The sequence below is a fragment of the Lathyrus oleraceus genome, chromosome 2, assembly GCF_024323335.1.
Source record: "Lathyrus oleraceus cultivar Zhongwan6 chromosome 2, CAAS_Psat_ZW6_1.0, whole genome shotgun sequence".
NCBI classification, from domain to species: Eukaryota; Viridiplantae; Streptophyta; class Magnoliopsida; order Fabales; family Fabaceae; genus Lathyrus; species Lathyrus oleraceus.
In genome coordinates this window covers 372503142-372516127 of record NC_066580.1, presented here as the reverse complement: position 1 = coordinate 372516127, position 12986 = coordinate 372503142, and the positions used below count along the sequence as shown (strand labels likewise).

Genomic DNA, 12986 nt, shown 5'->3' with positions numbered 1-12986 from the left:
ACCACCGTAAACATCACCAAACAAAGCCTCTCACAATCTTGAGTAAGCCCTAACCACCCTTAATTACAAAAGCCTCTGAGCATAGTCCTAACCACCCTTAATTGCAAAAGCCTCATAATATAATCCTAACAACCCGTAATTACAAAAATCTCTGAGTATAGATATCTTAAAATTTTTGTTAAACATATACCATCATTCAACTATTTTATGTCATGCCCAATATTCAAAATAATTTATTATAAATAAATTAAAATCTTAAATTAATTTTTTAATATAAATCTTAAATCAATTTGATCTAATGTATATAAATATTCAGATTTTTTATTTAAAATAATCATGTTTTAAAAAAAGAGTCTAAAATAACTATATTTAAAAAATAAAAAAACCAAAGTAATCAAATTTAAAACAAAAAAAAATTCACACACAAGAAAAGTAACCCGAGAATATGGGACATGCATTTATTTTTTGTACAAAGGCACCATATTTATAGTGCCAATAAAAAAACGTAGGTAAAAATCTATTTACGGTAGATATAGCTCGAAATTCTTATACCTACGACACCTTTTAGTGACATATAATCCGTTGTTGTATCTACGTAAAAGTACCATATAAATAAGTATTTTAGACTATATCTACTTAAAATAGACTTTTATCTAAGGTTTTTGGCTGTCATTATAAACATACTTTCTAAAAGAAAATGAATACATATTTTTTGTGCGAAATTATTTTGTTGGAAAGATGGTTAATGTAGTATTTTTTTAAAAATATAATTATTTTAGATTATTTTTGTAAATAAATATGGTTATTTTAAAAAACATTGCAATATTAAACTCAAAAAATAATTAATAGTTTATCAAATTTCAATTTCAATTATTAGTTTCTATTCACACACAATCTCCTAAAAGAACTATACTGTTAAAATTAAATTAGAATCAACCAAAAAAAGAAAGAAAAAGAAGAAGATGAAAACATGCAATTCAGGAGAATGAATACAAGATCAAAACAATGTCCTCACTGATCGCAACTACAACTTCGAATCTTCCTCTTCTAATTCATCAGGTAACCTAATAATCAACCATTTCAATCCAGTTTCTGTTCGTTCCGAATAGTTCAATTTCGCAGACGAATTCCATTTTCCAATTTTCTTCAAATCTTTCGTAACAGGCACAATGAATTTTCTGATACGTTCTACAACGAGCGTGTACTCAGAACGCACTCCGATTCCAGAACCTCGCGTCGATGTTCATCACCGGTCAGCATCCGCTGGATCTTCTTACGAGGCTCATAAATCTGATGTTCCTTATTCGCGGTACGATTGTGATGTTGAATTGAATTCGAATCATCGCGATTTGCCGGCGGTTGTTGATAAGCACATTGATGTTTCTGAAGAAGAAGGATGGATCACCATTCCGTGCAGTATGTGTTTGCTTCATCAATCATTTTTCTGTTTGTTAGGGCTAATTTATGTTTGAAGGATTTAGCTAGTGGAGCAATTTGTTTACTAGTAATGTTATTGATAGTTGATGAAAATAAAGCAACAAAATTGAAATTTGAAACTTATATGATTTATTATCCATGTCATTTGCGCGTAATAATCAACTGCTGATTTATTGCAATGAAGTGGTTGTTCTCTTACATGTTAACGGCGTGAGGTGAGCCTATTGTAAATGCATAATCTTTTAATTGCAATGAAGTGGTCGATAAGGGATGCAGGTGCTATAAACCTGGTATGGGTTTTAGTGAAAAACTTATGTGTGAACCAGCTTTGGTTATGTCTAGCGAAAGAGACTTGTTCTTCATAATGTGGGGAACATTGTTGAGTTACTTGATAAATGGGGAATTGAATTGATATCTATATAGGCTATATGTTGAGCTTTTCAATAGTAATGGTTGGGGGAAGTTGGCTTGTTTCGATTGTCTCTTCCTTTCTAGGTCTTGAGGCAATTTCTTAATTTGGATTGTTATTTGCTTAGCACAGGAATGGAATTATAATCATGGCATGACTTTTGTTGGCATTTAGGTCAATGGTAGAATTAAGCAAAACATTTTCTTTTCCAAGAATTTTATGTGATGTTATGTTAGGTGCCTGGTTGCTCTGCATATATAATATATAACGTGATACATCTTATTCTATTTTGTAGGGGAACTTCCTGAAAACTGGAATCATGAGCCAGATATACAATCATTGCGCTCTCTTGACCGTTCCTTTCTTTTCCCGGGTATTAGATTGATTCATTCTTTAAATATGCAAATATCAGTTGAAGCATATGTGATTTGGTCAGCTGGCTTCCAAAAAAAGTTGAGCGGACCTAATTTATACCAATAATTCAGGTGAACAAGTTCATATCTTGGCATGCTTGTCTGCATGTAAGCAGGATACACAGATTACCACTCCATTTGAAGTTGCTGCAATGACAAGTAAGAATGGCCAAGGTCAAAGCCCTGAGAAAGAAAGTGGAAGCATTGAAAACAGAAATACTTTAGTATCTGGAGAAGAAGAATTGAGTACCAGTGGTGAAGAGCAGCCGGAACATATTTTGGATGGTGACTCCCTTCTTCACATGGAGGTTCACAATAGACAAACTGCATTGCTGTTGCAAAAATTTGAAAATTCTCACTTCTTTGTGAGGATTTCTGAGTCCAATGAGCCCCTTTGGTCCAAAAGAAGCTCTGTAGAATTTTTTTCCAGTTCTTCTGAAGTAAATAGTCATAAGGCACCAACAATTAAAACTACAGAGGACGCACTTCCTTCCATTGGTACAGTTATTGATAAAGGGAATTTTGATGCAACTGTTTGTGGCGGAACGGCGAGAAATTCTGTCAAGTGTTTTGCTTTACCTAATGGAGACATAGTGGTATGTATCGCAACTTTTGGAAACTACGTGCATGCAATTAATTTCTTTAAAGTTGGTAGAGAGACAGAAATTTTGTTTGTTTGGACCTTAAAATTTATTTTCAGATGGCAATGCCATCAGAGGGCAGAGCTTTGGCTACCCCAAAAAGAAGAGATTGTTTTTAACATGTATAATTTACATCTAAAAAAATGTAAGTGTATTTTTATATTTAACTATCTTATAATATAGATATAGCTACATCAAACAAATTCATTTGACTAAGGAGATATAAAAATTAAAAAAGACGTTAATCTATTTAATATAGAGTCAATTAGTCATGAGTTGATTTGTCGAAGTGTTGCCAAACTCAACTTTTTCAAATAACTATTATCAATTTTTTTTCTTTTGTAGTTTCTTCATTATAGATAAGTAAAAATTATTGTTAATTTTTTTTTCTTAAACAAATTAACTTTAAAATATATTTTAGTTTTTTCTTAATACATGCACGCCCCCTTGCAAACATGACTGCAGTGAGATAGACACGAATCACGATGTCCTATTGAGATGAGGGGCCTCTATTTAGGGCCAATATTTTTTTCATGCCCAAAGACATTGTCTTCCTCTGTCTTGTCAGTCTCTGATTAGATGGTCCAAATATCCAGGGGGCTGCTACTAAACTTGTTATTGGATATTACTAGGTTTATGGATTCTCTTTGGTGCTCAGCTCATAATTTTTTCAAGGGGGTTGTCCTAACTGACATGCAGATTGCACATCATTTTTTCTTACATCTTTTTCTTGTATATACTATATAGTTTTTCTTTTGAAAGATATCTCGTCGTCGTACCAGATGTAGTTTTCCTCTTCTTGGTAATGAAACCTTTTTCCATAGAATTATTATTCAGATTCTACTCTGTCTTTATGTAGAAGTATCTTTTACTGGATCAAGACTTGGGAATTTACAGTTCAATTCTCTAGTTCATCCTGATACGATGCTAGTGAAACTTGTGGTGAATCTTTCAGTAAATCTGTAAATTTTAGTGCATCTATATGAGATTATGCAATAACTTTACTGTATGTTCTGCTTTTATTCATGGTGTAACAGCATTATAATAATTTTATATGGTGCATTTGTCGCATAAAATTTCTTTATGGATATGATGATAATTGGGCCTGCAATATAGCTTGTCTAGACCATATTTTTTAGAACGAAGAATTTTTTGCTTTGCCCCAGACTTCTCTTTTGCATGCTATCACGCCGGTATCTTGTTTTATTGAACTTATGGATTTATTAAATTTTATATTTCTTCTTGTGGTGTTTGTGTTGCCTCTTTAACGCCGCTGGTATCATTCATGAAAATTTGCTGGAAAATCTTAATTGATCATAAAATGCTTTCTATGTAACTACATGATATATCTCAACTCTTGAGGTGTTTTTAGCCTTCAATATGCAGAATCTCTTAATTATGATAGAGTCATCTCAATTACTCTGATTCCTGATCTAATTAAATTTTCCTGTTTGCAAGGATGCAGGTTCTTTTACACGCGAATGTTAGTGTAAATTTTCTTAAAGACCCTTGTATAGAAATTCTCCAATTTGAAAAGTGTCAGGAGAGAACGTTGTCTCCCGACAGTCAGGTGAATGAAGTTTGTACAAATCAAGATCAATGTGCAGAGCTGTTAAATTGGATACTTCCATTGGAAAATGTGAGGCCTCCTACACGCCCAGAATCTCATCATCATTTAACTTCAAATTCAGGAATTGGTAGCAATTCTCATAGGTCCAAGTTATCAGCACCAACTGGCTCTCCGTTATTTCCTTTTGGAAATTTCCGAAGTTACTCCATGTCATCATTACCGCAAACTACAAACACACCCAGTGCTCCTGTTAAAACAGCTAGTTCTAAGCCAAACTTTGACCTAGAGGATTGGGATCAAGTTTCATCTCAAAGTTATTTTTGGAAAAAAACTGGGGTGGAAGAACTTCTATCTTTTCGAGGTGTCTCATTGGAGCGAGACAGGTTTTCTGTTTGTTGTGGATTAGAAGGCGTCTATATACCTGGTAGAAGATGGAGAAGGAAACTTGAAATAATTCAACCTGTAGAGATTCATTCTTTTGCTGCTGACTTTAATTCAGAGGATCTTCTTTGTGTTCAGATAAAGGTTTGAACTATGATTTCACAAATCAAATTATATGACTGTTACTTTTTATACTGTTATATAGTAGTATTATTTTATGCTTCTCTTTTCTGCCTGTCTACTATCACTTGTTTCTCTGTTCTTCTTTATCAACAGTTTTTAATTTGTTCTCCAGAACGTTGCTCCTGCACATGCTCCAGATATTATGATATTTATAGATGGCATAAATATCATATTCGAGGAGTCTACAAAAAATGGAGCAGTGTCATCATTTCCAATTTCATGTGTTGAAACTGGAAATGATCATTCTTTACCAAATCTAGCCCTCAGGTTATTTTTCTGAATAAATACTGTTGATATTTGTAAATACATAGTGTTAGAATATTTGTATATAGAATAGTCCCACATCGACTATATCATGTAATTAGTTGTAATCTCTCTATATATAATAAAGTCTCCGTAGTGCTTTTAAAACACACGGTTTAACCTAAATGTCTCTTAGTCTCTCCTAATTCAACATGGTATCAGAGCCTGGTTTAAGATCCGGTGGGCCACCTACTATGGTTTCCGCTATCGGGCCACCCACCATTTATTTCCACGCTCCAGATGTCCAGTCCTGGGCGTGAGGGGGTGTGTTAAAGAGTCCCACATCGGACAATATATGGCCTGAACATGTGTTTATAAGTGGGGGCAGTCCTCACTCTACCAACCGGTTTTGTAGGGTTGAGTTAGGCCAAATCACACATTCTTAACATACCTTAGCAGATGCCTAACAATGTTTATCATCTTTCTATATATAAGTATATCATGATATGCTACATTCCTGGCTATTCAATTGCATATGCATGTTCTGAGGGTCCCTCCCCCAAAACACCAAAAACAAACCCTGCAAAAGAGGGCAAAGGGTGAATTATGATGATATGTAAGCTACATAGCTAGTATGACCACAGGAGTTCTATATGAATTCGAGAAAACCAAAAATATCGAAGTGGCAATAAATAGGTGTACTGGTAGCTTAACTGATGTTTTTGTTAATTTTGATAAAAAAAATTGTTATATAAATAAGGAAAGAGAGGATGGTTTGGGCAGTAAGGGGAAAGTTAACAAAAAGAGTTCCCAATGTAAAATTTCACTCCAAGCTTTGAAGATTTAAGGATAAAACGCCTTTGAGATATCTCTTTTTTTCAAACATAAGAGATTTTGTCACTATCTATGAAACTCCGACACGCCATTTACACGGCGTGTCGCCGTATCGGACACGTGTCGGACACCGACACGCGTACGACACGTATCAGACATGTTTTTGAAGTGTCCAACGAGAAAAAGACATTTAATTGTTGCGGACACATATATGATATCTTATTTCAAATAAAGGACACGGTCCAATTCAGCAAATTCCAGAATTAGTTTATAAAAAAAAAAGCCCAACTCAAAACTTTTCAATATTTAAAAAATAAATAAATTTTTTAGCTTTCATATTCCACTTTTTTACTATAAAAACAACACAATTATGATTCCTTATTTTTTATATTTCACTTTCACTGCTTTTGTCTCCACAAAATTCTTTTATCTTCTCCGATTATTTTCATCTTTGCACATCATTGTTTCGGTTTTCATAAGGAATCTATGAATATCAATTATCATGTTTGAAATTTGTTGGAAAGTGTTGAAAGAATTTTTTATTGTTTTATCTTAAATAAACATAAATTTTGCTTCTCTTTTTAAACACTTTATAAATTTTATCCATAAATTGCATTATTATATTAATATATAAAACATATATAGCCGTGTCCGTATCCTATGATTTGTACATTAACGGGATCCTCGTGTCCGTGTCCGGGTTTCATAGGTCACAATTGTAATCACATTCACTTTTAATTCATAGTATCTTATTTGACCCAACAGATTCGTAAATAGTTGGACAATATAGAAAGGACATATCAGAAAACAAGGTTTTTAGAGGGCTATTAAATTCCAACTAATCCATTTCCCTTGTTCAATAGATCTTCTAAACACCAGAATGTTGCTTCTTCCCTACTCTCCTCCCTTCATCCCTTTTTCCAAAGCATAGTCTATGAAAAATGCCGGAGCAACTTCATTCTGTTTTTATGGTGGTGGGATTTAGGGTTATTGATGGCAAAAGGAATGAACTTGGTAAATATAGATGAACTGCGGTTTGAAGAGATTAAGTTAGTCTATTGAAAGATATGAGGATGAGAATATTATTACGGATTTTTATAGGTTTAAAGGTAAAAGTTGCGGAAAGCATAAAAGTGAGGCCTATTTCTTATGATAAGTAAAAATGTGGAGTTAAAAGTGCATGGTTGCTTTTGATGGTGCTAGCATCTACTCTAATTGGCTTGTGGTTTATAAAGCTAAAAGTATACTGCTCTATATCATAGTTGTAACGATACCTCAGAAGTCAGATTGCTTTACTTGGTATTCTGTTAAATCTCTCATTAATGAAAACTGACTTTGGTCAGTTTTGTAGCAGTAATGTTTTTAAGTGGCAGTTATTATACTTTTCGGAGCAGTTTAGTGATATTTATTATATTATTAGGAGCCGTTATGTTTTATTAATTCTGTGTGTTTATGTTTAGAATAAATAGGGGAAGTGTCGGAAATAGAGTTTCGAGTGTTTGATTGTGAGGAAGATGTATACTGGTGGGCACTATGCATTGAGAAATATTATGAAAAGTGGGAAACACTATAGGAGGAGAAACTCACAGAGACGTTGAAGTTACTCAAAGGTTGTGCTCGCCAATGGTTGCACATGTGGAATCGACGCCTTCAACACTTTAGTTGGCATACATTTTGCCTTGCGTTTATTTGGCGTTTTAAGCTGGAATGTCGTGACATATTGCCTATATCTTCTGATGAAGAAGATGTCCCTGTAATTGAATCAAAGTTGTTAACGGCTCGAGGTTCACTGGATGTTCAATCGCAAGACATTAGCCAAGCGAATATAAATCCAACGAATATAGCTTGGCTATAAATTGCTTGGCTATCTCTCACTCTATTGGTTTCCCGCATCTATAGGGAAGGCAATGCTTGTGCGGCCACTCTAGCTAACATTGGTTTTCATTCTAGATCTTTTTCTTGGTTTAATCTTGTGCATAGGGATGTAGCAAAAGATTTTTTGTTAGACAAGCTTGGTACCCCAAGGCTTAGACTCTCTCCTTAAGGGGTTTGGTCCCCCTTGTGTTCTTGTTCTTTTGCCTTTTCTATGGATTTCTAGTTTAAAAAAAACGATGATATAGCATAATAGAAAGGTGGGGGCAAATAGTTAGAGGGGTAGAAAATGACCTTGTGATGATTGTGGAAACACTACAGGAGAGCAAAGCAGATTTGTGCAAATTAGCTTGTGGTCAAGGATAAGGGGTACTGTTGTGGATACTACAACAACAATCATCATTTGTAATTTGCTCAAAAATGTCACCAAAAGCAGAGTATACAATCCAGGCATAAGTTCTCTTGTTTTACACCGTGCTCTGTCATTGTACTTCAAGTTATGAGGCCCTGGTGAATCTTTAGGTGGGAGTATTGTTAGACCCCTCATTAAGGAAAACTAGCTCTGGTCAATTTTGTAGCAGCTATGTTTTTAAGTGGCAGTTATTATATATATACTTTTGGAGAAATTTAGTTACAGTTATAATATTATTAGGAGTAGTTATGTTTTATTAATTTTGGGTGTTTATGTTTAGAATAAAAAGAAGAAGACAAGGGAATGTTTATTATCTTAGAGTTATTGAGTAGTTAGTGCAAGAGACTTAATTCTCAAACATTTGTGAAGGGGGGGAGGATCGAGCTCTCGAAAGTTGGTGTGTTTTTGTTCTTGTTATTTATTTGTAATCTTCCTATCAGTATTATAATGTCTCTACTGGTAACTGATTGTGAATCATTGGCCAGAATTGCTATCAATAAAATGTTTGTATTGTGCAAATTACCACTGTTCAGTACCAATTTCTATCATATTGATAATTTACCATATATCCATTAAAGTGAATGAGTTAGTTGGTCTAATGCTCAACATTCAATGCAATAGGCCAATCATATTTTTACGATGTTTTCAACAAATAGTGAAACATGGTTTTGGATAGAACATTATGGCGGAATTGAATCCATGTAGCCGACTCCACTAAGTGGGATAAGACTGGTTGTTGTTTTCAACAAATAATTATCAGCTCATATACAGGAAGGCAATGATTGTATCTTTTTGTATTGAAATCAATTTGAATAAATGTTAGGACAATAAGGGAAAAAATAAATGTGCTTGGTAAAATCAATTTGTGTTGAAATCAATTTGAATATATATTAGGAAAGTATGCTTAGATAAATCATAATTTCGTTTATATGATTAGCTCTAATAATCGTCTTTATCTTACTAGATGTTTCTGCTTACAGGAGAGGTGAAGAACATTCTTTTATCCTTAAACCAGAAACTTCTACATTGAAGAGTCTCAAGGCCCAGGATGATAGAAATTCCCGTTTGTCAAAGCTACCATATGGAAATAAAACATCAACATTAAGTCTTGATCAGTATGCAATCATGGTGTCATGTCGATGCAATTATACATGTAGGCTTTTTGTCTCCTTGTTTCTTTTTGTGCTATCTAGTGAATGCTAAGGTGTTAATTTGTTGTTTTCATGTGGTTTTCTCACTTAATCTAGCATCAAGGTTATTCTTTAAACAACCAACTAGTTGGAGACCACGAAACTCGAGGGATATCATGATCTCTATTGCATCACAGATGTCTGGAAAACCTCCTGGGGCTTATGAAAGAACTTATCGACTTCCTGTGCAGGTTAATATATGCTTAATTCTTGTATGTTGGAACCTCACATAGGAGCTCATTTGTTTTGGTTTGAGTATGTCCCAACTGAAATTACAGTTACTTTATACTTCTATCAGAAAACCATTACTAATTTAACTTCGTTGATTTAATTTGATCAGATCTTAACACTTCAAGCTTCAAATTTGACATCTGAAGATCTAACTTTGACAGTTCTAGCTCCAGCTTCATTTACTTCACCCCCTTCAGTGGTTTCCCTGAATTCACCGACGACTCCAAAGAGTCCTTTTATTGGTTTCGCAGAGTTTTTAGCAAGAACAAATGGTGAAAGAAGTATCGGTGCCAGATGGAAAAAGAGCTTCAATTCTATTATGAAAAAAAAAGTGGAACGAAGTTTCGATGTCAAAGCTCAGACAGTATCTTTGAGTGATGATGTCATTCCCAGTTCCGGTATCAGTTGTACACATCTATGGTTGCAAAGCAGAGTTCCACTTGGGTAATATACAAGATCTCATTTTTATTTCTGTGGAGTTTTTAACTGATCTGATTAATTTAAAACCGTTTGTTTCTACATCAGATGTATTCCATCTAAATCTGTAGTCACTCTCAAGCTTGAACTACTTCCATTAACTGATGGCATAATTACATTGGACTCTCTGCAAATTGATGTCAAGGAAAAAGGTAGTGATCACTGCTTGTTTTTACCAAGTTTTTCTTCTTAACTGCTTGCTTGAGCATCAATTCAAATGAATAAATATATTTACATCCTGGTGTAACAGGTGTTGCCTATATGCCTGAATGCTCAATGAAGATAAATTCAACTTCCAGCATCTGCAAGGGGCTTATGTAGAACAGACGTTTATCTGCTCGCCCGCATTTCCTTCTGCATTTTTCTCTGGTGCAGTGTGTAAACAAAAATCGATGCTTTGGTTCAACTCATTTCAAAATTGTTTATGCAACCTACTCTTGGTGGATTTTCTTGGAACAGAACGAGGATTTTCTATCCTAAACTTTAAAAATGCTCTAGCAAATTACTGTCATCTTGATGCATTGCACTGGACAGCTGCAACTGAGTGCTTGCCGATTGACCAAAGTTTTTCAGATTTCTATACTTTGTATTTGGATGGAGGGAAATGAAAATGAAGAGAAAGATCAGTAAATACTTCAAATTTGAATGAAGAGAAAAAGTGCCATTCTCTAGTACCTAAGGCTTTTTTTCAACTTTTGTACAAAAAATTATAATGGTAAGAGAATTATTTCCTTTTCTTTCTTTCTTGTATGATAGTGACAAGTATCAAAGGGATCCTTCCCTAAATAACTTTCTTCAGAATAAAACATAAATCAATGTTAATTTTAAAGTAAATACATTGATTTTTTTGCATATCATTAGAAGAAAAGAGCCAAGCTAGTAGCTACTTCAAATTTCCCCTAATCAAGTTCCAAAAGTATTAGGTTATACCTAAATTTAATATTAACACCAAAAATTATACTTGTTCGTATAAATTAATCATTTTTTTTAGTTTCTTGTTCTAAATCTTCACCTTATTTCTCTTATTAACATCTATAAATATGTGATAAAGTTTAATGAAAAATTTAATATTGAATCACAAGATCATTAGATCATTCAATTGCAAAAGTTAATGAATTTTTATGTTTTCAAACATAAATATGTATTTTCAATTCGGTTCGCTGTTTGTGGATTAGAACACAACTCAATTCACATACGTATCGTTTAATTTAAAGTTATAATTTTGTATTTTTTGTGATTTGAATTCATGTATTTTTACTGTATTGATCACATACATATAAAAATTTAAATTTACATGAATTAAGTTTGTGTAAGTTGAGTTTGCATAAATGAAAATTTGATAATTCAAGTGTTGTAATTGGTTATCACGAGTGTGTAATCGATTAGAGTTGGACAAAAGAAATTGTGAAGTTGAAAAACAGAAAAAGTATATGGGCATAACCGGTTATATTAATCGGTTATCGCCGAAGAAATTAATTTTGTAACAGTTGTAATCGATTACAAATTTAGCGTAATCGGTTACAAGTCCGAGAAAACTGTTTTTTCTACTATCTGTTTGTGCAGAGATTGTATCTCAAACATTTGTATATATGCCTTTTGAGACAACTTCATTGATAGATATATGAAAATACTTTCTCACGCTCAATTCTCTCTCTCTCTCACACACACACATACACACAATTCTCTTCTCCATTTCCATACTATAATTTCTCCATTATTTACCAATCTTGTGGTTTCAAGTTCTAACATTTGACATCAAGAGTCTAGTTCTGATCCACAAACACCTAGTGTGCAACATGAATTTTGTCTCCAATGAATGAATCCCTACAAACCTACCCATTCTTGATGCGAAGAATTACGACAAATGGTGCAAACAAATGAAAGTATTGTTTGACTACCAAGATGTTCTTGAAGTGATCAAGAACGTGACAGATCCTCTTGTTGAAGGTTCAACGAATGCATAACGAGTAACACATAAGGAAGAGAAGAAGAAATGTTTCAATGCACTATTTTTGATCCATCAATGTGTGGATGGTGACAACTTTGAAAAAGTTAATGATTGTGAATCGTTAAAGCAAACATGAAAAATCTTAGAGAAGGGATGCACATGGACTGACAAGGCGAAAATTGCAAGGTTACAAACTCACAAACGTCAACTTGAATTAATCCAAATGGAAGAAAAGGAGACAACCAAGAATTTCACAACAAAAATCACTCAATTAGTGAATTAAGTGAAGAAGCATGTGGAGAAACAATCACATAGCAGTATGTTATTGCAAAAATCCTGTGTTCTTTAACGCCGAGATTTGACAACGTTTTCGTAGCGATTGAAGAATTGAAGGATCTTGCGACGATGAGCAAAGAGGAGCTGAAAAGCTCTCTTGAGGCTCATAAGCAAAGGATGGAAGAGAGAAATAATTATAAAGCAAAGGCGGAGACCGCTTTGCAAGCTCGCTTCAACGAGAAGGACAAGAGATTGAAAGGAAAATGACCCATGAAGAGTAAAGGGAATTTTAGGAATTTTATTGAAAGAGAGTCCCAAATTTTTAAGAATTCAACTTGTCAAAGGGGTGAGAGCGGTTGCAACAAAAATGGTGGTCAAGACAACTTTAGAGGTGAAAGGAAGAGTTTTGACAAAAGCAAACTGCAATGCTTTAAGTGTCAAAGGTTCAGTCATTTTGTAAGAGAGTGCA

At 33.9% G+C, this 12986-nt stretch overlaps 1 protein-coding gene across 3 annotated transcripts; it reads left to right on the top strand.

Moving 5' to 3' along the window:
- Positions 1-892: 892 nt before the first annotated feature.
- On the top strand, positions 893-11127 carry LOC127119574 (uncharacterized). 3 transcript variants are annotated; one of them, XM_051049829.1, is made up of 11 exons: positions 893-1059; positions 1165-1416; positions 2142-2219; positions 2332-2855; positions 4366-4995; positions 5147-5301; positions 9376-9548; positions 9643-9776; positions 9926-10260; positions 10342-10445; positions 10544-11127. In XM_051049829.1, the coding sequence occupies exons 2-11, from the start codon at positions 1170-1172 to the stop codon at positions 10612-10614; spliced, it is 2451 nt and encodes an 816-aa protein (XP_050905786.1). In that variant the 5' UTR covers positions 893-1059; positions 1165-1169; the 3' UTR covers positions 10615-11127. The 3 variants fall into 3 exon arrangements, with proteins under 3 accessions (XP_050905786.1, XP_050905788.1, XP_050905787.1); XM_051049830.1 differs by having other exon boundaries at positions 907-1059; positions 2376-2855; XM_051049831.1 differs by lacking the exons at positions 10342-10445; positions 10544-11127 and having other exon boundaries at positions 9643-9840; positions 9926-10065.
- Positions 11128-12986: the final 1859 nt, after the last annotated feature.

Bases quoted from the DNA above. Each gene is read 5' to 3' on its own strand.
- LOC127119574 (XM_051049829.1), top strand. From the start codon at position 1,170: ATGAATTTTCTGATACGTTCTACAACGAGCGTGTACTCAGAACGCACT. The intron at 1,417-2,141 runs GTATGTGTTTGC...TCTATTTTGTAG, and splicing joins ATGGATCACCATTCCGTGCA to GGGAACTTCCTGAAAACTGG. The intron at 10,446-10,543 runs GTAGTGATCACT...CTGGTGTAACAG, and splicing joins AATTGATGTCAAGGAAAAAG to GTGTTGCCTATATGCCTGAA.